Source organism: Aspergillus niger (genome assembly GCF_000002855.4).
Source record: "Aspergillus niger supercontig An11".
Classification (NCBI taxonomy): domain Eukaryota; kingdom Fungi; phylum Ascomycota; class Eurotiomycetes; order Eurotiales; family Aspergillaceae; genus Aspergillus; species Aspergillus niger.
The window spans coordinates 1917721-1939798 of NT_166526.1; the positions used below are offsets into that span (position 1 = coordinate 1917721).

General features: G+C 48.2%; 12 protein-coding genes across 12 annotated transcripts; 3 read left to right on the forward strand and 9 right to left on the reverse strand.

The window, feature by feature from the left end:
- Positions 1 to 54: 54 nt before the first annotated feature.
- On the reverse strand, positions 55 to 1188 carry An11g08040 (uncharacterized protein; the record flags this gene model as incomplete). The annotated part of the gene is made up of 6 exons (XM_059750426.1): positions 55 to 119; positions 160 to 231; positions 301 to 335; positions 433 to 490; positions 540 to 635; positions 1125 to 1188. The coding sequence occupies 6 exons, from the start codon at positions 1186 to 1188 to the stop codon at positions 55 to 57; spliced, it is 390 nt and encodes a 129-aa protein (XP_059604331.1).
- A 392-nt stretch (positions 1189 to 1580) lies between these two features.
- An11g08050 (uncharacterized protein) lies at positions 1581 to 2514 on the reverse strand (the record flags this gene model as incomplete). The annotated part of the gene is made up of 2 exons (XM_001394736.3): positions 1581 to 2385; positions 2441 to 2514. The coding sequence occupies 2 exons, from the start codon at positions 2512 to 2514 to the stop codon at positions 1581 to 1583; spliced, it is 879 nt and encodes a 292-aa protein (XP_001394773.3).
- A 1158-nt stretch (positions 2515 to 3672) lies between these two features.
- Positions 3673 to 5536, reverse strand: An11g08060 (uncharacterized protein; the record flags this gene model as incomplete). Its single annotated transcript, XM_001394737.1, has 2 exons — positions 3673 to 4903; positions 4956 to 5536. The coding sequence occupies 2 exons, from the start codon at positions 5534 to 5536 to the stop codon at positions 3673 to 3675; spliced, it is 1812 nt and encodes a 603-aa protein (XP_001394774.1).
- A 670-nt stretch (positions 5537 to 6206) lies between these two features.
- An11g08070 (uncharacterized protein) lies at positions 6207 to 7958 on the reverse strand (the record flags this gene model as incomplete). The annotated part of the gene is made up of 1 exon (XM_001394738.1): positions 6207 to 7958. The coding sequence occupies one exon, from the start codon at positions 7956 to 7958 to the stop codon at positions 6207 to 6209; it is 1752 nt and encodes a 583-aa protein (XP_001394775.1).
- Positions 7959 to 8958: 1000 nt separating this feature from the next.
- An11g08080 (uncharacterized protein) lies at positions 8959 to 10331 on the reverse strand (the record flags this gene model as incomplete). Its single annotated transcript, XM_001394739.3, has 4 exons — positions 8959 to 9272; positions 9332 to 9786; positions 9835 to 9964; positions 10031 to 10331. The coding sequence occupies 4 exons, from the start codon at positions 10329 to 10331 to the stop codon at positions 8959 to 8961; spliced, it is 1200 nt and encodes a 399-aa protein (XP_001394776.1).
- Positions 10332 to 10836: 505 nt separating this feature from the next.
- Positions 10837 to 11995, forward strand: An11g08090 (uncharacterized protein; the record flags this gene model as incomplete). Its single annotated transcript, XM_059750427.1, has 4 exons — positions 10837 to 10889; positions 11061 to 11183; positions 11591 to 11692; positions 11851 to 11995. 4 exons carry the CDS (start codon positions 10837 to 10839, stop codon positions 11993 to 11995), a joined length of 423 nt encoding a protein of 140 aa, XP_059604332.1.
- Positions 11996 to 12338: 343 nt separating this feature from the next.
- On the reverse strand, positions 12339 to 13286 carry An11g08100 (uncharacterized protein; the record flags this gene model as incomplete). Its single annotated transcript, XM_059750428.1, has 2 exons — positions 12339 to 13042; positions 13157 to 13286. 2 exons carry the CDS (start codon positions 13284 to 13286, stop codon positions 12339 to 12341), a joined length of 834 nt encoding a protein of 277 aa, XP_059604333.1.
- Positions 13287 to 13525: 239 nt separating this feature from the next.
- An11g08110 (hypothetical protein) lies at positions 13526 to 14584 on the reverse strand (the record flags this gene model as incomplete). Its single annotated transcript, XM_059750429.1, has 6 exons — positions 13526 to 13607; positions 13693 to 13819; positions 13902 to 13981; positions 14018 to 14137; positions 14327 to 14510; positions 14581 to 14584. The coding sequence occupies 6 exons, from the start codon at positions 14582 to 14584 to the stop codon at positions 13526 to 13528; spliced, it is 597 nt and encodes a 198-aa protein (XP_059604334.1).
- A 636-nt stretch (positions 14585 to 15220) lies between these two features.
- An11g08120 (uncharacterized protein) lies at positions 15221 to 15726 on the forward strand (the record flags this gene model as incomplete). The annotated part of the gene is made up of 3 exons (XM_059750430.1): positions 15221 to 15348; positions 15392 to 15519; positions 15596 to 15726. 3 exons carry the CDS (start codon positions 15221 to 15223, stop codon positions 15724 to 15726), a joined length of 387 nt encoding a protein of 128 aa, XP_059604335.1.
- Positions 15727 to 16551: 825 nt separating this feature from the next.
- Positions 16552 to 17729, forward strand: An11g08130 (uncharacterized protein; the record flags this gene model as incomplete). The annotated part of the gene is made up of 3 exons (XM_059750431.1): positions 16552 to 16736; positions 16930 to 17047; positions 17142 to 17729. 3 exons carry the CDS (start codon positions 16552 to 16554, stop codon positions 17727 to 17729), a joined length of 891 nt encoding a protein of 296 aa, XP_059604336.1.
- Positions 17730 to 18068: 339 nt separating this feature from the next.
- Positions 18069 to 19105, reverse strand: An11g08140 (uncharacterized protein; the record flags this gene model as incomplete). The annotated part of the gene is made up of 3 exons (XM_001394745.1): positions 18069 to 18665; positions 18722 to 18813; positions 18865 to 19105. 3 exons carry the CDS (start codon positions 19103 to 19105, stop codon positions 18069 to 18071), a joined length of 930 nt encoding a protein of 309 aa, XP_001394782.1.
- An 875-nt stretch (positions 19106 to 19980) lies between these two features.
- Positions 19981 to 21180, reverse strand: An11g08150 (uncharacterized protein; the record flags this gene model as incomplete). The annotated part of the gene is made up of 2 exons (XM_001394746.3): positions 19981 to 20013; positions 20146 to 21180. The coding sequence occupies 2 exons, from the start codon at positions 21178 to 21180 to the stop codon at positions 19981 to 19983; spliced, it is 1068 nt and encodes a 355-aa protein (XP_001394783.3).
- Positions 21181 to 22078: the final 898 nt, after the last annotated feature.

The following is a 22078-nucleotide window of genomic DNA, read 5'->3' on the forward strand; positions in this document are numbered from 1 at the left end:
TGTATGATAAATGATGACACTGGAAATGGTATTTCAATGCTTATTATATCCTGATCAGTCGGTGACCTTTTGCTGAATTCCCATAGTGTAAGCTAAGCACTCAGTGCACACGACCAATCCTCTTTGACTATGAAAGCAATAATCTCGGTATATACAAACCTTCTCCATTAAAACTACTATACTCCGAGCCATTCAAGATGACATCCTGAAACTCCGCTCCCTGCTCACGCCCTGTACCTGACAAGTTACTTAGTGGTGCATTCCTGGCGCAGTTGGAAACCGGTCACAATACACCGAAACCTTCTTTTACAGTCCGTAATCTTGCATATAACTGACTTCACCATAAAAACTATCATCTACATCATTTATTCTAGTACTTGCAGGTGCGACCAAACCTCTCGATGGTCCTCTACTTTGGAACAATTTACCCACCCCACCCACCACCTACACATGCGCATCGGCTTCCTCGGCCTCGGGGTCATGGGGCACCCTGATGGCCATGAACCTATCCAAACACTAACTCTCTAACAGTGTGGAACCGCAGACCCTCCAGCAATCCAGCCTAAAAGCCGCATTCGCACCAACACCCACAAGCGCGGCAACTAAACTAACACCAACATAATCTTCACCATGCTCTTCAAGGTTGATAAGATGCTCAAGGGGGATAGGGAGGCACAAGCGGCGATTAGGGATTGTTTTAATAGTATGGAGTTGATTAGGGGTGCTGCTGGGGAGATTGGGGCAGGGAGTTCGTTGATGGATGTTTGTGGGGGGTTGTATAGAAAGGGCTGTGGAGGGGGGGTTGTGTGGGGAGGATATGATTGCTGTTATGAGGATTATTGGGAGGGATCATGCTACCGATTCTTATCAGAGGGAGTTTATGAAATTTATTCCAGATTAGTATATTTGAAAAATCAATATTTCATAATCAATAGAACATAGGAACCACAACAGAGAAAGATAGAATAAAGAAAAAGGGATACCCTCTTGACTAGAGGATAGGTCAGAGGGGTCTAAAATCCTTCACAGTGAAATGAAGAAAGTAGTCGTGGTCCATAAAATGGTGGTGGGTTGGCATATCGCCGCGGCATGATTCCTCAATAGAGGTTGGTTCGTTGTTCAACGAGGTTGGCCATGAATTTTGGCCTGTGTTTCTTCGGGTTGACCAGGCCCCTGATTGAAACCCATGACAGTCTGGTTCTCTTGTCCAGTTATGCTACCAACTAGACCAAAAGAGATATCCCTTTAAATTGCGGCGTAATAGGGGAAGATATTATCCCACAAAGCTATATCGATCAGAATGGGAGATACAAAGGTACCAGAGACTTACGAACAATAGTCATAGTTATGAACTATTCTTCTACCATAATTGATAATTGTTGGGCGTTACCAATTAGCCAGTAAGTTTGAATTAGCTGGGAACCTCGGGAGTGTTTCCAGGGTTTCGCGCCCGCCAGTGACACCGGCATACGCCCTGCCTCGGTTTCCGCAACTAACCGCGGCCTCACCGGAGTAGAGGGTCAGACCAGTAGCCCTCACTAAGTCCTGTTCCCAAAGAGCAAAAGCAAACCATCAATTCCTCAAAGCTTAGATCCCTTAGAAGAGCCATTAATATGCCTCTCCCACTGCTGATCAACGCTCAGCCGTTCCTGATGCGGCACCCGCTCCCACGCCCTGCGAAACGTCGAAACCCTCGACTCCCAGTCCGATAACCTCTTGTCAATAAACGCCGCACTAGCTTCAGCACTTTCCCGGACCAGCTCCATGGGAACCATATGGCCACATGGTAACACAACTTCCTCAACAAGTCCACGCGCTGCGCCCCCACTACCACCCAGACCCGTACCGGTTGTCGCCACTTTCTCTTGACGGGCAGCCGGAGAAGACAGATCCGACCGTTCCCCAAACAGATAGAGAATAGGTGGCTTCAAATGGGGCAGTCGACGAAACATCCATGCAGATTCAGGTCGATAAAAGGGATAATCAGCATCGTGGTCATCCGGATGCATTTCCTTTTCAGGGTTACCGCGGGGAAGCCCGGATCGCTCGTCGACATAGGAAGGCCGTACGAAGTAGAATAACTCCTGGGCCTTGGTTGTAGTCAACGTAACGGCGGATGGCCCAATGTCATCTGTGTTTGGGTGTAATGGGGTCGGAAGGTCTCGAAGCCCGTATTGGATCCACCTCTCGAACACGCGGGGATCCCACGCCCGGTAGAATGGATTCGATTTGAATTTCGCTGCTGCTTGCTCGCGCGAGGCCCATAGGTCTCGTCTGTATGTAGATGCCTGGGCGAATTTGCGGCCTGGGTTCTCGCGCTGTATTACTGGGTCGAGGAGGATGAGACCTTCGAAAAGAGATGGGTGCATCAAGGAGAGATGGGCTCTGTAAATTCCATGAATTAGGAGGGGGTCTTATGAGGAGATAAGATGATGCTCACAGCTGCATCCCGCCCATGCTGTGACCAATCCCAACGAGCGGTTGAGGAATCTGGTCCTGGAATTGATTTATCATGAAAAGAAGATCACGTCCGTGGTCGAGCCAGTCGGCTAGAATGGTGTCAATGAACGTTTCAATCGCTTGTACTGTCCGAGGTGACAACTCACGATCATGGCCTAGAATCAATTCATTCGAGATACCACTCTGCCCCTGTTGGGCAACATCTGCAATCCAAATCGACCGGATGCGTCTATTCTGACTTGCCAGCTGCTCGTGAATATCATCCCAGAGGGGCTCGTAAAGCTCCTATACATGGTTCAGTACATATCGTGCGTAAAGTGCTATGGAGTTGAGTCACCTTTGGAAAGGCATTTGCATGCGCCCCAATTATAGTGACATCGCCTTCCTTCGGGTGAGGATTATCGATGGGAATGTACTGCTTAACGGCAAGTCGTAGCTCGCTTTCGTGTCCGGCTTTCACGGCACCCGGACGCTGTCGGACATTTTGACACCGAGCTGTGTGCTCGATGACGCGAAAGTGGGACATGTATTTCCGACTAGGCTGTGTGACGAGTCGGTTGATCGATCGGAAGCTCTTTGGCTGGATCAGCATCATGAATAGGATGCCGAAATATATAGGAAAATAGAATACAGCCTGGCTGTGTAATATATAGGGTCGGGTTCCCTCAGAATGAGCCGAGGCACAGAAAGTTGCTACACTATCCATGCATTATTCTACTTAGTAAGCTATTTCTCCAATTTGGAGAAGGGGAATATCCTACCTGTCAGTTATGTGGTTATTGCACTTTGCATTGAAAGTATTGCTCGCACTATTGGTGGTATTAGCATGAGCTTATTATATTTAGGGCGAGTCTAGCGCAGATGCTGATGATTTCTTGATGGCTGGCAGCGGAGCTTGCTATGAAGACTAAGTATGTTCAGGTAATGCCTCGGATGGTATTTACCAGTGGAACTTGACAAAGGGTTCACCAAGAAATTGCATTCCATAGAACCAGTAGGACCTCTGGAGATTGTCTGATAAAGTTCGCTAGCCCCTTAAAACAGGGAACAGGTCACCGGCTAGAGGAAACTGCTGCAGCATAGTCAGGGAGTGTTAATTTTGCTTAACTCGAAAGACGTGGCGAGATCCCAGGATTTCGCGAGTATCTATTTCGTACGAAAACATAAGCAGTCTTAGCTCGATATGTAAATTGCCCACAAAACACCAGGACACTATTGCAGTGTAGCAAGTCCAGAGAAGCATCCTTCTCCTTGAGTTACCACTGTCTTCTTCCTCCCGCATACCAGATACACACATCCACCCAAGTCGGTGATATAAACACCCTTCTTCGTCAGTTTCAATCCAATAGGTTCATGGAACTGCCTCGCCAGTAGTTCAATCTTGCCTCCCAATGTCTCTTTATCGGTATCGCCACTAACATCAACCCGATTCAGGGAGCAGCCCGTAGGATGCTCACCGCGATCCGTCCAGTAGAGCATGTGTGTCTGAGTATCATACTCCAAATCAACCGGCTCCGGGAGTCCCTCTAGCAAGCACTCAATATCAGTTCTGCTGCCGGCTGTCTGCCCAGCAGGGATGTCCATCCCCGCCCGGAATATCCTCCCTTTTCCAGATTTACTCGGCCCCTTCTGGGTCCAGTAAATACGCCTATTCGCCCAATCAAGGGCTACACCCACACAAAATCGAATCATGTCCTTCCTTTCAGATGGTACTTTCAACGACCCAGACTGAATAATAATCTGATGACCAGTTCCGTCAAAGTTACATCGGTGCAAACTCATCCCCTCGCGATCGCAGAAATATAAATTATGATCCACGTCGTCGACAACGAGCTGCTTTGGTGTATGCACAGTCCCGGGCTTCAAAAGCGTGCGAACATCACTCCCGTCGAGGTTAGCTGACTGCACAGACCCGTCACAGGCAGATAAAGCGTGCCCCATGCTCGTCCAGAACATCCTTCCACACGAACGAGAAATATCAATTCCATCCGGATACGATAGCCCACTGACAAGGGTAGTCATCTTCCCACTCTTTGGAGACACTGCGAGAATACGACCCGACGCTGCAGCATCACGCAATGCATTATTCTCCCCGATACCAACATCCAAAACATAAAGTTTCTCAGACATACCGTCCTGCTCAGCGGGATACAAACCTCCCAAATCACACTTATCACCTATTCGCCCTTTGTTGATATAGTTCTCTCGTAACCAATTAACTGCCTTATTCTCAACCATCCCCCTTTCCTGAATATAGTTATCCTCGATAGCTGCAACTGTATCCAATCCAATCCGATCCATCAACTGGCACGGCTGGCCACTCGTGGGGCGCTGAAACATTTCTTTCCACAGGAAGTCAATCTCGTCGGGGGCGCTGACCCCTTCAGCCAGAATATTTAGGATTTCTCGTTTGATGGCTGCCCAAGCACGGCCCAATACAAACCTGCACCATATCAGAACTAATAGCGTATAATCGAAAAGGAAACAAAACATACCCAGTACTATCCCTCCGTACCCTAATCGGACACATTCCACACTCCTCCAACACCTCCATCAATCCATCCATCAAGTCCTCCCCTGTCCAACCACAAGTCATCACCTCCACTATTCGTATCTCCGGTGGCATAGTGAAATGCATATTCATCACCCTCTTTTTTCTTTCCTCGCTCAATTTAGGAACCATAAGTCTTGACTTGAACGAACTCGAATTCGACGCGAGAATACAATCCACGGGCACGTATCGATCGACTTCCTCGAAGGTCTTAACCTTGAGAGGAAGCTGTTCTGGAATTGCCTCGACGACCAGCCATGCATTCTCAACCGCACTCTTCATATCCGAGAAGAGAGATAACCTTCCGCGCTCAGGATGTGGCAAAGGCGTCAGCACAGTGAATGCCTCCTCAGAGGATTTGATAAACGACTCCGCGGCAGAGAGCGCATTCCGATCAGGATCAAAAAGATGCACAGTATAAGATCCAGCGAGGAAAACAGCCGCAATTCGACGACCGAGAATACCTGCGCCGAGGACGGTCACTGGTCTTGACGAGTGGCAGGTGTGGGCTTTGTGGAGCGTCATGGTGAGTGTGCATGTGGATATCAGTCGAAGTCGGAAGTATTTCACTGCTAGCTTATGTCGCGATTATTTATTGAGGTACTGTGATTTCAATCCCAATGTTGGCTACGTAAAAGTAGTAGAAGATGCTGATATACTTCGTTAGTGCGTTCAACATCCTGGTTTTCGGCATGCCGATAACCGGTTCTCAATGTCAGGAAACCCGCATGGAGATGGATCCGAAAAGGGACAGGGCAGCACAGAACCGGGTCACTAGAGTTGGACCTGGAATACCAAAATGCTGATCGGACAATTTTTCATCTTGGTCGTTTTGAGTAGTTACTTTTTAGGGTGTAGAAAGTTCGATGTCGTCAACGCGAACTCTGTTTTGAATTTTTGAGGAAGTCGATCGACCATACCGAGAAATATTAAGGAGGGCCAGGACAGTAGTAGTTAATATGCTTTTGGTCAATAGCGGCCAGAATGGTAACCCTTTTAATAACAATAGAACACAAACGTCAGAATAATAGATATATAGGATCATAGAACGACCATTCGATCGATATTTGTATACTGCATAGCTATCATAACGTCTGTGTCTAAATCATTACATCTAAGATTCATAAATCATTTCCATCTTATAAAAAAGAAAGATCGGCATGTGCCCATACTCATCCTCATCACCAATTCAAATCTACACCCCCAACTCACTCGCCACAACCGGATCATTCCAAAACGCGCACCTCTTCACCAAATCCTCATCATACGCAGCTCCCTTCCCACTACCCGTGAACCTCATCTTCGGCCCACCCAAGACCTGCAACTCAGGCGTCGTGGAACTAGCATTCGCCGCATACGCTTGCTCCCATCCCTTAACACTACCCCTAGCACGGCTTGGATTACCATAGTAGGCAAACGAAGCCCAGCTGGCACCCATCTCAGACGCTAGCTTCCGATCCGACGCTGTCGATACATCCTTGAACAAGCCGTTCGTAACAGAGTTAAAAAGATACATAATATCACTAAAGTGCGGAACACCGTAGTACGTCATGCCCAAGTACTCAAAGACCTCTGCAAAGGCCGTTTGGTTGAGTGCGTAGAGGTAGTTAGTAACCTTGGATTTGTCAGTGGCGTACTTGACGTTCGTCTGGACAGTCAAGAGACTGGGACAAGTAAAGTCGAGGTCACGGTGCATCTGGCTAGCACGGAAGTACTGCGCGGAGATGTTTCCGGATGGGTCCGGGGAGAATTCTGACACGGGGTAGAGGTCCAGGGCTTTGGCGATAGAGGCGTTGGAGAGGTTGGGGTAGCTGTCCTGGAGGAAGGCGGCGATGTCGGATGAGGAGTTCAGAGTTGTGGTAGTGAAGAATGAGCCATCAGTCTCGCACCAACCGGAGATGAGGTCGATGTTGCGGGAGAATTGGCCAGTTCGGAGGAGTTTCGACGGAGCATCGGGGATGAAGGGTGAGGGGGCTGCGGGGATGAAAACGCCCATGCCGCCCATGGAGTTGAGAGTGAGCTCGTAGGCGTACGCTGTGTTGAGGAGGGTCTTCATGGGGAGACGACGAAGACACTCGAGCTCCTCCTGGCTGGAGGACGCAGTGCAGTTGACCAGGCTGGTTAGGGTAGCTGTGTGCTCGCCTGACTTGTTGCTGGCCGTTCCGGAGTCGGCAGTGGCGCCGCCTGATTCCATAATTGCGCGATAGAAGGGCACTTTGGACTCTTTGCCGCCATAGGCAGTGATATGAAGTCCGACGCTTGTTGCACCATCACTTTCGCCGAAGATGGTGACCTGGTCTGGATCACCGCCGAAGGCTGCAATATTGTCTTGGATCCACCATAGGGCTAAGCGCTGGTCCAGCAGACCGGCATTCAGGGAGTCGGAATCGTTCAAGGCGGGGGATGAGGCAAATCCGAAGATACCGAGACGGTAGTTCATAGCCACGTAGATAACGGGAACATCTTTCTGGGCAGCTCCGTAGACCAAAAGGCTTGGATCATAGGCAGAGTCATAGATTTGGCCGATGGTGTCGCCGCCGCCGTAGATCCAGACGAGGACTGGTAGACGGTCCGAGGAAGACGTGTTAAGTGGCCGATCAACGCGCAGCGTCAGACAGTCCTCAGAGATGGAAGTGACATTGTCGAAGATGGGAAAGTCAGGAATAGGGTCCTTTTGCTGAGGACAAGCTGCGCCGGACTGGGTGGCATTCACCACGGAGCCGGAGGGATAGTTGTATGGTTTCGGAGGAGCAAAGCGGTTGCTCCCGCTCGTGTCTTCACCAAAGCGGATATTGAGGAAGGATTCGGTCAAGTTGCCTGCCGTTTCCTTGAACCAGACATTGGAATCAGGGAGATGCACCGTAGGACTTGTACTTGAGGGCAAAGGGCTGGCAAGGCCCCATGCGCATATTGCCCCGAGAAGAAGAGAAGAATGAGAAAAATGCATTGCTGTGAACGAGTCTGGGTGGGAAAATGAATCCTATTCTTGCAGAATTTGACGGCTTTATATATAGCGAATTGCTCAGCCTCGTAGCAGAAAGATGGCCATGATCTGGTTGTGGCAGTGAGACTGAGGCGACAACTCATGATCCTGACCGGTCCTTATTGGCCGGACGTCAGAATATCCGTTTCTGGGAAGCTTCGCGAAGATCCCAACAGGATGCTAGGCTCCTCTCTGGGCCCGCTAAGTGTTTGGCATCAGCACTACTCCGTAGTGAGCTGCTTTTTATCTGAAAGCTGTGATCGGCACGCTGCGCCCCACCCCGCGATCCCTGTCAGCCGGAGGAAAGAAACAATGCGGTCTGACTCAGCTCCATCATCTTGAAGTTGTCTTCATTCTTGCCTGAACCATTGCTGTGGGCGTTCATTCAGGACACTTAAGTGTTGACGATAGTTGAACTATTTTGAGTCGGATAGAAGAGGTTGCTAATTGATGCAGTCGCAAGAACACTCTGCCTTTCTTATCTTCTTCCTCATGTCTTCAATCTGGCCCACCTCACCTGCTCAGGAAGGAGACCTGTAAGATTGAATCTCTGCCTTTTGCCTGAGTGTTATAATACCAATCATGAGCTTTTCATTTTGTTTTAAAATGTATATTATAAAGGAAGGCGTACCTTTTATTTCAATATTCTCAAAGCGAAATCGATTATTATCCTCCTAGAATCGAAAATCCCCTTTTGATTAAGTTACTCAATGGAATACAGCCATGGCAGCTTGTAAGAATCCAAACGTTCAGTATATATCTTGATCACAGGTGTCTCAGTCTTTCCAAAAACCTTTTCATGTACTTAGGTGAGGTTATATGAATGAACAAGTTGAGCGTGGGGGAAATGCTTTATATTGATGTGATAAAGCGGAGTAAAAGGGGTTGAACACTGTGCATTCCGAATCTATCAGGGTTAACTGACTGAGGACGACATGGTAACTTCCAATACGCCTATTTTCACTCATGCAACCTCAACTTCAATCAACATTTCAAATTGTTGCCGATCCGGCCAGAACCGACAAATCCGCAATCCCACATCAGTGATCAACTTCCTCCAGTCCCCTTCCGTCCGCTCAGAACCTGCCAGCAACGACATCATCTGCACATCCATCGCAGCCTGACTCATACTCGCTTTCACGGGTGGAAGAACAATATCGTAAATCAGGAGTTTCGAGTATCCCTTCTTCATAGCATCCCTAGTATGAGTGAGTATGGTTCGGGCATGTTCATCTGACCAATCGTGCAAAACGGCATGCATGAAATAGATCCTACTGCCTATAATTGTCTCAGTTAATCATTACCTTGGAAATTTGAGGTCTAGGTATGAATCGGACCTTGAACCGGCTGCGGTTGGAAGAAATCATGCACCATGGGTGTGATCTTCTCCTCCAACGGGGGCTGAATCTTGTCTAAAACATCGGGGAGGTCTTGCAGGACCACTGATTCGCGACGAAGCTCTGGATGCTTGTTCACTAGGTAGGAGATGTCAGTACCGGTGTTTCCGCCAATGTCGACAAGAAACGGAGAGTGGTCGTTGGGTTCGCCATCGTGCAGGAGCTTGGCTGTATCGTAAATATCAGTCCACGGAGTCTTCAACGCCGTCCAGCATTCCATGTGGCCCATGAAAGCTTCAAAATGTGAGGGGCTCTGCTCTACTCGGGCGAAGAAGTTTAGGCCAGCGGGGTCGAAATCTGAGTAGTTGTTTTCATTCATGTCGGTTGGTTCTTGGTAGGACGTTTTGGCCAGGTAGGTGGGGAGATTGTATGCCGCGGGGAAATATTGGTATGTTCTGCAGGAATCAGTTCTGTGATCAAGGATATAGATGGAATCCGCGTACCCTGCTTGAAGCGTAGCCTTGATCTTGGTGCTGTCGTCGCCAATTGCGTACGAGAACGGGGTGGACTTGTATTTGTCGGGTCCGGTTTCTTCGACTACGTTGAAGGCTGCTAGGAGGCGGAGGAATCGGCCTGCGCAGGTAACATTGTTTCAGCACAGAAGAAAGAAAGCAGCGATCACGACCAGAAGAAACTTACGTAGGAGGTTGACATCAACATGAGGCGTTGTCAATGCGGCAAGTTCATCTACCGTCAATTCACCTCCTCCGAGACTGGTCCAGGACTTCCAAAGGTTTAAATCTATGCACGTTTGCAAAGCAGCAAAAACAATAGGGTTTTCGAAGCAGAAACCACACGCTCGCTCATGGGGTGTTTCCACCCTGTTTAGCAGTCGGTAGGCTGCAGCGCGAATCGCGAGGCGATCGACTTCGTCAGTGCCAGACGACAGAGGTTGTACTGCATCGAGGGCGGCAATGATATCTTTGGCTTGGTGCAGCATGGTGAGTAGCTTGCGATTTTGGGTTTGGGCTTGATGGTGGTTTGGGGAACGCAATCATTAAGGGGGGCCTGATAGATTGGGGGACTCGGAGGCTTTTTGAGTTCTTGGACAAGGTGCCATAAATGACACGGGCCACTCAGCATAGGCCATTATTTCGAGTCATTGTCCGAAAAGCTCCTCGCCTCCGCTAGGCTGTGAGAGTCAAACAACCTTTTCGGCTCGGATAATCCACCTTATAGAGTATAGTGTAGTGATCTGATCACAGCCGTGCCGAACCCTTGCAAATCAAATTCATGACAGCCTGGCATATTTCTCGTGGCCCGTTTTCTGATGCTTCAATTTGTAGGATATTAGAAAAAAAAAATAGCAAGCTTCTGACGGTGCTTAGAACTCTGCATATGTTTAGCTAGGGTGCTTTAAGTCCCCCGTTTCCCATTGATTCTGTGAAATACCAATTTCATGAGTGATGCTGGAATGCCGATCCCTACATTCTGTGGGGCGGGTGATGGTCCGTGACCTCCGCGGGCCATCTGGTCCGCTTTCCCCGGACAACGCACGGTGACACACTTTGTAACCCGTCCCGTCCTTGGAAGTTACTCTCGAACTTAGAAGAACTTACTAGACAGGTAAGACTGGGAGGGGTAAGAGATTAGCGAGATTCACAAGCAGATCCATAACAAAATATCACCACGATCTTGGTAAAGAAAGCTCATTTAAGTTTAGAAGTAGGGCTATAGCATCAACTCACACAGAAGACGGTTTCCCATCCCCTTGCGCTCGCGTTTCTCAGCATGCCACACTTCAGAACCATCAGTTCTATAACAACTTAGACTGGGCGGATCGTCTTTGGAGGTGAAGTTAGGCGATAGATGTGGGCGCGGGAGTCTTGTTAGGCATGTTTGGTGGTATATTGGAACTTTCGTAGCTTTGGACGGGGCATGAAAATGGGCCTGTCAATACACTTTGGCAGAATGCAAAATGATTGCTAGTGGCATCTATTGGTCCACTTGTGGCAGATATGTCACAGACACTACTGCTTGATCTATGGCGGGAAAATACTAGAAGCTTAGTGAGACGTTCCTTGGTCAATCTGAAGCAAAATATGCTGGCAGTATAAAACCATGGCATGAACCATAACAACCCGTGACAAAACTACGGTAGCTTAGTGCTATCAAGGGTTGGATTAACTATCCTTCATTCGTGCTTCTCTGCCAACTAAAGGTATATTCACATGGTACATGAGTTTATTTTGGTCCTAGCACTGTATCAACTATCTACAAAGCATGGGAAGGGAAAGTATGGCTCCCTAGTGAAACGCCATCCGGCTCTGGAACGGCTCGCAAAGACGCTCACAGTCGAGAGTGAAAAAGTTCCACCCCCAGATACTTCAAGCGCTATCCAACCTCCATGACGAAGAAAAGCATCGCCCAAAGGAGTGCTGATAAGAATACCCAGGCTACCCACTGCACTAGTCATACCCATCCGGACGCTTCGCAGTAGCTGGCGATAAATAGCACAGCACGACTCCACCTCACGGCACTTGTACATATAAGATATTGAGCATAAAGCATGGTAAGGTTGAACAGCAAGATGCGCTGTTAGCCGATGCAGCAGCTGTTGGAAGATTGCTACTGAAACCACTCGACCGAGGTGGCGGTGAATGATAGGGTGAGGTTTTAGCATGCTGGAACATGAGAGCAGGCTTGTTGTTGGCTCATTGGCTTTCGTCTTGTTCTTTCATTTGTCCTCATGTATTGGATCTCGAACTGTTGTTGTTTTACTTGGTCTTGCGTTTTGTGTTGCGCTGCGTAGTTAGTTTGGCTTCTTTCAGGATGTCTGCTGTTACGATTTTCTGTTCGCGCCTATTGTTCCACTAGATAACCAAGCTATTCTACGGCATCAGTGTTCTCTATATATATACGTAATAGCAGACCTGCTACACAGACTATATTCAACTGTTGCATTTCTCCCGTGGAGACCCGGTACTAGTTAATTCCAAAAGTCCTCTTAAAATGCTATGTAGGAGTCCACGGTTAGAAGATTTAAAGCTCTATCCGATTCCAACTCCTCTTTATATTCGTGACCACCCATCCACATAGCAACCTGATACCACCAGCTGTCTCTCCCAAACCTCATTGCGGTTGTAAATTCCCAATACTCGGGATACCAACCCCCAGATTCCCAGTCGAGAAAGCCAGACAAGTGTCCATCATTGTTGATTAGAATGTTATGAGCTTTGAAGTCTCCATGAGTGAATTTCACTTTATAAGGGCGTTGTTGTAATTGCCTCGCAGTAGCTAGGGCCTCATTATACTCATTAATCGATCTGAAACCGTGCTGTGATGCTGGCGCGAAAAGGTGCTGGTAGAATGATCTGTGATCTATGAAAGGGCCCATGATATGATCAGGGACACGCGAGCTTCGGAGGGCCGTTCCAATAGGCGAGCAGATGGTTTCTTGACTTGGTGGCTCCCACTCGCGCATAGCGTGGACGCAGGTTTTGAGTTCTTCGAGCCACGGGCCCTCATCGTCAACCTCTAAAGGGTCATCAAGGTTCACTAAGGTGAAGCCCGGTAATCTCGTCATGAGTATTGAGACCTCGCGCGTTAAGTGTGGGGTAACGTGCTCGCCGCAGCTGAGGACTCTTGGGACTGGAATGCCAGCCGCTCGAACCATTTGCATTGCAATGACCTCCTCAACACTCGTGCGATCTGTCCATTTCAATATAAGCCCGAAGGGCAGTTGAATAATGTGCGGATTGAAATATATTCCGAATAGGTAGCAGTAGCATCGGGAGACATGGTAGAGAAAACCATGCGCCTTACCGCACAGCCATCTGCTGATGGGGCCTGGTACGGCGGGAACCGGTGGGGTGGTTCTCCGGACAGTTGACACGGCGGGTGCCGGCCAGGTATAGTCCGGGGTTAGGAATGAGGGGACAAAAAAGGGCCACATGTTGGAACAGAGTCCTTTGCTGAGATGGAGAACGAATCGAATGTTGTGGCGGGCGCTTCGACGCCGTAAACAAAGCGACACCGGACAATTGATCTTCCCGTCCTGCGGTGTGGTGACCCCTTTTGGAGATACCGGACTCATGGAGGGACCACGGCAGTAGATGCCATACTGATATAATAAGAGTGGATCAAGAGTACAGACTGGCCCCGTCCTTCATTGGTGTTGAGAAACTAGAGAAGCTACGAACGCTTGGCGAGGAAGGCCGATGGGGAACGTGGATTGGAGTGATTTGGGAGTTCGAGGATGCCTGGAGGTAAGCCCCTTATCAGAAACAATCAAACTTCACCTTGCTGACGTGCTTTGCAGTCATCTGAGGTACTCCAAGGCAGACATGCTAAGGGCAAACTCGCTATATGTGTCCAAGATTGTGGCTCCGGAGAGGGATTGGCCTGCCTCGATCATGCCCTTGAGTTTGGCCAGAAAATAAAACGACTGACGGAAGACTGCATGAATAGCTCCTTTAGGGTAGTCCCCTCTTATTGGAATCAAGTCAACCTAAGTATTCATCTCTAACTTTTCCCTAGCCCACATCATCACCGCAGGATATGATAACACCTTCAGAATTGCTATCCCGTGGCTCCTGGTCTTTCCACTTCATACAAGCAACCCATGACGCATCCATGCCCCCGTTGTAGCTGATCGCATATTGCCCATCTTATCGCCAAGCGTACTGTTTTCGAACGCCGATAATGCAGTGCTCGGTGCAACGGAGGATGCCCCAGTAGCCAGGACTGCATTTGGTAATGTCCTTTTCAGGGACAGTATCATGGGTTTCAAGGGCCCGGGCATCCCTTGTCTAGGTTAGAATTTCCCGATGGTGACTACCTGGTAAGCTTTGTTCTTCACCTTGCATCAGTCAAATTAAGATAACAGCGAGGCTTATCAAAGTCAAATGCTTCACAGTTTTCCAATACCCGTCAAACATATCTGAAATCCTGGAGACGGTTACCAACGGCATATATCAAAGCCAACTGTTTCACGAGGATCCATCTCTTGTAACACTGCCTAATGCAGCAGCTCCATTACTCGAGTCGATCGATCTTGTCATATGGAATCTTACGTCGGAAGAAATTTTGATTGGTGACTCCTGGCAGGTGACAATGCATAGCCGCAGGCCGTACGACCACGGGTACTCGTCCGAAGATTCAATACACTTATCATCGCCTAGACTTGAAGAAAACCTTTGCTTGCAGGATATTAATTGTAGAGCATGTTCAGGTATCCATGGTGTTACACATTCCTAGTGCTCTGGTATAATGTGAATTGTGCTTATTTCTCGGCCACCTCGTGAATACACAATAAGATTATTAGAAACCTTATTACGACCCTCTTGAAACAACGCATAACGCCAAGGAAGGAAGCAACTCGGATAACAAATCCATTCTCTCGTATCCGTATGCGCTTTAGAGGAAAGTTTGGTGTAGGAAGCCTGATTCAGGCTCGCCAATGGTCAAGAATACTGTCACTCTAAGATCACACGAGGTATCATGGGATATATCAATTACTCTTGTCTCTTGTATTGGCTGGCTTAATTTCTTGCGCACTCGTAGGCAACATGTGAAACGTAGGATTCAATCAACCCTAAAAAATGATTTGTGAAGCATCAAGTTAGGATCAAGAACTGGAAAACCGACTCTACACCATCTACGCAGATGCTTATCTCGTACAGTGGCTGTGCCAAGTACTTGACATAGGACCATTGACTGCCATGATCGAACACCGGGCCAAACCTACAGGATAAGCGGGCAGAGCTGCGTCAGTGTCAACATAGCAGGTATAAGAAGGGTGGCTCTCCACGGCTTCGATCAAAGCAACGCATCCTCAAGCAGACATCTCAAAATACACTCCGAAGCAAGAGAAAAATCATTCTCACCATGCAAATCATCTCTGTTGCCATCGCCGCCCTTCTGACGACCGCCAGCGCCATCAGAATCATCAAGCCCGCAGCCGGTGACACTGTTCACTGCAACCAACCATGGCAAGTGTGCTGGACTGCCGTCGAGTAAGTATCGCAAAGAATCCCAACTTTTTGAAACTTGGGCTAGAGCTCCAGCTAATGCAAACACATTCCTCAGCACTGATCCGCCACAATTCTGCCTCTACCTCACCAACTTTAGGGAATTTCCTCCCCAGATCGTCGACCTCCTCAACCGAACGCCCATCATAACTGATGGTGGGGGCTGTGTGACGATTCCTCCGCCAAGCTGTCCCTCCCCCCTTCGCACGACGTATGTGGTAGATCTAGATAGTTCCCAGACACATGTCAAGATTTGCTGACATGGCGCTTGCGTACTCTAGTCCTTATCGCGTCCGGGCCGCTTCCTGTCCCGACCCCAACACTATTTACGCCGAGTCTGGAGACTTTACTCTCGTCGCTTAACTCCCTTCCCCAACACAGAGGGGTGAACACGGGGTATAATTGTAGCACATAATCTCGTGATTTGCTTAGCCATCAGACTGAGGAGACGGGAAATTTTGGTGAAAATGTTGATAATTAACTTATCTGGTTCAACAGCAAGGCAGACCTAGCACGATTCTTGATCTTCAACAGGCACGGGCGAATCTCAACATCGCTAATTGAGACTGGCTTCAACAGACAGTTCTTTGCTTGAGTTTCGAATATTTAATTTCAGTTCATCACACTTGCTTCAAAGCATATCTATTACTTGCTTTACTAGAGGCCCCTTGACTCTTTAAGGCAGGAGGTCCGTGGGATATTACAACTCAGTCGACGGCGCGGCACTAGTCGTCGTTTACGTAGTTTAGCTAACGAATGTCCCATGATGGCCTTATCTGGTATTTCACTATTCCATTAGAGGACTGGACGGCCAATGATAGTTACAATGGTGTGATTAACTCACCAACAACTGAGGGAATAGTATCTAAATCTGCAATCTATCAGCGCCGGCATCACTATGTGCATTAACACGTGATCACTTTGGTAGCAGCTTTTGCTTACGTACAGCCTAACTACCCCTTCCTTGTAATTTGGTAAGTAAGTCAGTGGCTGGACGAAGGCGCTTCGAGGCCACCTTTTTGGCAATCATCACGACGACAAACCATGATAGGCCACTGCAGAAGATTCAACCTTTCTAGCCCATTTGTTGCGTCTTTCAGTCGATCATCTTGTACATCATCAACCTCAAGACCCCTTTGGTCTCCCCGGAAGTTCGACCCCATCTTTTTCGCGCGGCCGAAGTCCACAATGGCCAGGGACCGTGTCGAGTATAACTGGATCAAAGGCGTGGAAACGCTTGAAGAATATGTACCTGGAGGCTATCACCCCATTATGGTTGGTGACATGCTACATAATCGGTACTACATTGTAGATAAAATAGGTTCGGGGGGCTATTCGACCGTCTGGCTTGCTCACGATACTGTCTTCAAGCGGTACGTCGCGCTCAAAGTCAACACAGCAGACGCGCTCCCACGTGAAGCAACAGTTCTTAGGTCTCTCTCAACGCCACGCTCCTCCACTTCGCTACCACACCAAGGACCCGATTTAGTACCAATTCTCTTAGATTAGTTCGAAGTACAGGGTCCTAATGGGACTCATACATGCTACACTACAGCTCCTGCACAGTGCAATCTTAGGGAGATCTCCTTCAGCCGCCTTTTCCCACTTGACGTGGCTCGAGCGCTATGCTATGGACTCACACAAGCAGTGGTATACACACATTCACAAGGATACGTACATGGAGGTTGGTCATGATGATATAAAAATGCTGAATCCTACGAGCTGATTCCATACACATGTTTGGTTTAGATATACACCTGAACAATGTTCTGATCAAGCTCCCATCTAATTTTCACACACTCTCCGTCAAAGAACTGTACGAAAAATATGGCGAGCCTGAGACAGTTCTCATCACACGCTGTGATGGAAAGCCCCTCCCACCTAATGTCCCAGCGAAAGCGGTTAAGCCCCTATTCCTAGGAAAGTATGCTGAAACACTGACGCTGGCCGACGTTCGTCCTCTTCTCAGTGACTTTGGTGAGGCTTTCCCCCCCGCCTCAGAAATTCGACTTGGGAAAGACTGCCATACACCTCCGGCCTTTCGCGCCCCGGAGGCCAGGTTTGACCCACAAGGACCGCTCACATATTCTTCGGATGTATGGAGCTTAGCTACGGCGATCTGGGAGATTGTTGGCATGAAGCCTATATTCAGTACGGACATCATGCCTGAAGATGAAACCGTGGCGCAACATATGGATGTGCTGGGACCAATGCCCCAGGAATGGTGGCAGCGCTGGGAAGGAAGAAGCAAGTTCTTTACCGAGGACGGCCGCCCTACTGAAGCCTACCTGGAAAACAGATGGCCTCCCTTCGAGGAGTCGTTTGAGATAGACATACAAAAATGGAGGCGAAGTGGAGGGGCGTGATTGAGGAGGAAGAGAAAGCAGTGTTTTTGGATGTGATCCGCAGGATGTTGGCGTTCCGGCCGGAAGAGCGACCGACAGCTGAAGATGTGCTTGAGTCGGAGTGGATGATTAAATGGGCGTTGCCGGACTATGAGCAAAGCTTGCATCTTTCTCGTTGATTTGATGAAAATGCACGAAGGTAACGCATAACCAGGAGTATACGATGACTTAATAAGTTGACGAATACAGATTCTTTACTAATTTCCGGATACATATTATTACTTCAAGGAAAGCACAAACAACGAATCATAAGAAGAGGCGTGCTTTTCCACTGGCGACACATCACGCCATTTACCAACTTCAGAGATCACCTTGAAGGTGGACGCCTCTAGAATTATCGGCTTCTTCCCTATCCTCCGCTAGGGCACTGATCCAAGCGGCGAGACGTACGGCCGCCTTGAAAATTTGATCGTCAACAATAGGTGCAGCTACCTCATAGTACTTAACACCCAGATCGGTCTTCTCAAGCCACTGAAGCCCCTTTTTCATCACGAAATCACAATTTAGCTGATTCGACTCCGTCGCCCACTGCATGATGCATTCCAAGGGTTCCTGGGTATTTGCACACTCGGTATCTGCTGGCCGCAGCTTGTTCTCTTCGTGGAGCCTGTCGGCCCACTTGGCTGATGCCAGCCTTTCAGGGTTGTGTTTCAGATTGTGCTTTATGCCATTAATCTTGTGTGGAATGGCAGTATCCCAGACGGAGTGTAGGTTCCATCTCTTGGTGTCGTTGTTACAGTGATTCTTGCCATCGAAGCAGACATGAATATCATTCCCACCTCTGGCGACTCCTGTGACGTGCAGGGGTTGGTGTAAGTCCCCAAACAGGTGAATCAAAAACATCAAGGCTTCTTTCTGTTGGGTCATATTGGCGTGCCGATCATTGATTTGACGAGTCTGATGTAACAATGTTAGTTTTTGGAGCCGCTGATAAACCCAGGTCAGTAACCTACCATGTTTGCCATCTGTGAGATAATGCAACCCTCGGGAGGGCAATCGTGGGGGTATGAGACGAAACAGGACTTTGGGGGTTCATCATCTGGATCTGAAGCCAAATTAGATATATATCATCTTTTGTGATATAGTTCCAGCGTACTGATATAATGCAAGGGTCTAGTTAGCGGTCGTTTCCATTTGATGGTGTCAGCCCACGTTGCGGCGTCGGAGATATCATAGTTCTTGTCGTTGGCGAGAAGCTCGTTGACGAGATTTGAGCCGGCAACAGTAAGGTATTTCTCAGCCAAGTAGGCTATAGCTCGGTGTCCAACGTCGCCCCACGCAATCACTGGTTGCGATGCCAGCGCAATAAATGTGCAAAGAAAAATAATGACCTGCATTGCCGTGGTACGTGGCGTAAATCTGGCCCTTATATTGATGAAATGTGGGTTATGAGGTACAAGGAATCAGACGTCAAGGTGTCGTCTTCTTATAATTGCTTTATCCCTGATTGACAACTTGCGTAAGAGCAGCAAAGACAGTTAACTACTAACTAAATAACAATGACTAGCCCGAAGCCGTCATAATGACATTGATGTCGATTGCAGTACGACCGCACCGTAGGTGCTCTCCTTCCAATGATAGGGTTTTAGTGCTGAGTTCTCCGCACTGCACATACGAACAGAAACTCTAGCTACACGAAATCTACTTCCGCAGACAGCCAGACTACAGGGGCCCATGGTACATTATAGCCCAATCTGATTAGTTATCGATGCTTATCCGAAGCAAGACACCATGGTGTGGCCCGATCTTGAATTCGAGCCGTGGCCTATTCTTTTCAACTTTGTTTCTTCGGTGGATAAGGTTGCCGCTCACCCCCACTTACTGCAAATATTCTCACACCGCTAAATTATTGGAATCTAGCCATGCTACATAAACCATGGATCCTTCACAATCTGTAAAGTTTTTGTTCACTTGTGCTATTGGGGGAACGAACAAAGAGGCCTTGTCATTGCGACCTTGTTTCGTTATACGGTCTAGACACTATACTATGAGAGCGTACCGTGGCCGCCAAATGACATCTGCCATGTCTCGCCACAAACATCTAGTGACTCAGTCGAAATATATTGACCGTATATTAATTACTCAAATGATACCCCTGAGTACAATACCAGGATTATTTTTTGTTTTTTCTTTAGCTTAGTGAGATTAACGCAGCGTAGCCATATTTGACAGTCTGGATCAACAATTCGTAAAACGGAACTCAGATGGAAGACTACTCTTGCGTCACAAATTTCCCATAGTTGCCCTACCCAATGTTGTGCGACATTACCATCATTGAAGACTAAAACATCCAGCTTGGCTGCAAATTGCCTCAAACTTAATGAGCAAAAACTATTGGATGGCCTTGTGTGGCACCCTGCCGAGCCCCATAGCTTACTCCATCGATCCTTAGTCCCTCTTCATTAAGTAGGGTGATAGTATCGCCGTTGTTAGAAAGAGGGCAGTTTGACATCTCGAACTTTTTCATAGCTCGAGAGTCCAAAGCTGCATTTTGAGGGAGCGCTTGGACTTGACCAGCAGCATTATGAACCCTCCATGATGACAGGGCTACTCTGTGGTTTGTAAGGTTTTCAAGCGTTACGAACTCTTTTTGTTTGGCGGACCGATCATCTCTGCCTCGTGGATTGACAAGTGCCTCCTTGATCGTTACCGAATTCTCAACAATCTCTTGGGGTAGAATGTCTGCCCAAGTAACGACGTGTTTTGCAAAAGCATGTCCATTGTGGTCATCTGTGTGAGCGGCCTGGGATGCGAATGCAAGGAACACGCCAGTCCAGTGATCGTCGTACTCGATGAGGAGGCCACCATCCTGAAATACACCGTCATCTTTGACAAAGTGCGGGATATTGCCCTGGTTCATGTGGACGTTGTGGATTCCGTTTCTGGTGTTGAACATAGAGCCGAAAAGATAGATAGTAGCTTTGTGATGAATTGCCTTTTTTACTTCGGGCTCTAGAACGTCGATTATATCGTTATTCGTGCCAGGGATGTCGTGCGGAAGAACACGGCCGCTCTTTGTAGTGAAGAGGTTCCCTCGAATATAGTCCAGACCTTTACCATCGAAATCGGTGATTTGATCAATTGGGTGGAAGCCGAAGTCCAAGCTAGATAGCTTTTCGGCGATGGGGTGCTCGACAATGTTATGATTTACCCAATATGCAAGCCGGGACTCCTTGGCTGTGGACTTGATGTTGATTGCTGCGCGGAATAATCCAGGAATCTCCCTTGGTTTTAGCTTATTTGGCGGGTTGCCCTTATGTTTGTGTCGGTATTCACGGTCAAATTGTGGCATTTTTGCATTATTGTCATGATAGTATAGCGAGAGGTGGGGGGATTTGGGGTCCTCGAAACGATCCTCGAACTCGTAGTGAGCTGGAAATGCCTTCCAGATTCCGTAGTCTTTGACGGGCATGGTTTTTGTGACAAGCGTGTCAGCCTGAGGATGTATAGAATTATGTTAGCGTTGGTGGGCAGCAAAACGAAGCTGAGACCCCTAAGTCCAAGTGCAACGGGTCAATTATACGTTCAGAGAGGTCTGACAAGGAGAATGTGGCACGAACCACACTTTGGCTCTCATCATCATTACCATTCCGTTTGTTCTAGTCTAGATCGGTCTACCGTATTGCATCTTTGGTGGCTGTCGTTCGGCCTCCAGCACGTTCCATGGTTTCTGTGAGCCAATATAAGCTTATTTTATGGTATTTCTTCACACCAACGCATTTCACGTAGACACTTGTACTGGATGGCTACTTCGACCATCCGAGTAGGATGTATAGAATAAGCAATTTTAACGTTCGAATCGGTTAAATCCATAGATAAACAGCCTTTTTGCGCACTAAAGGGAAGAAGGAGGAAGAGATGTCCAAGGAGGTAATGGTGTCTAGACTGACAAAAATTCCGCAAAAGCCGCATGGCTGTGCATGCAGGGATTCGTCCACTCATTGCCATCTTAGAGGCTTGTCGAGTATCACCCGGGCCATTTTCAATAGAGCCTTACACATCATGCTGTCGCTGTTTCTCTTGAACAGCATCTCGTAAAGGGCTGTCAACCTCGTATTCGTCGATCCGCTAACTCTACTATTTAAAGTTATCCGTATTCAACGCCACCCCCTCATCGTGGGAATGGCATCCGCGTCTAACCTCCCATTTTCCAACCAAGTTTGTGCGGACATCCACTTATAATCCTCATGGCCCCAATAAATTGTTCTTCATCTGACTTTCCTTGTGATGAGGGAGGATGTTTGCGTTGTAGGATTCACTCCCTACCAGCTGTAGCCAAGGAACGCCGCGTCGGATCACCAATATCTGCT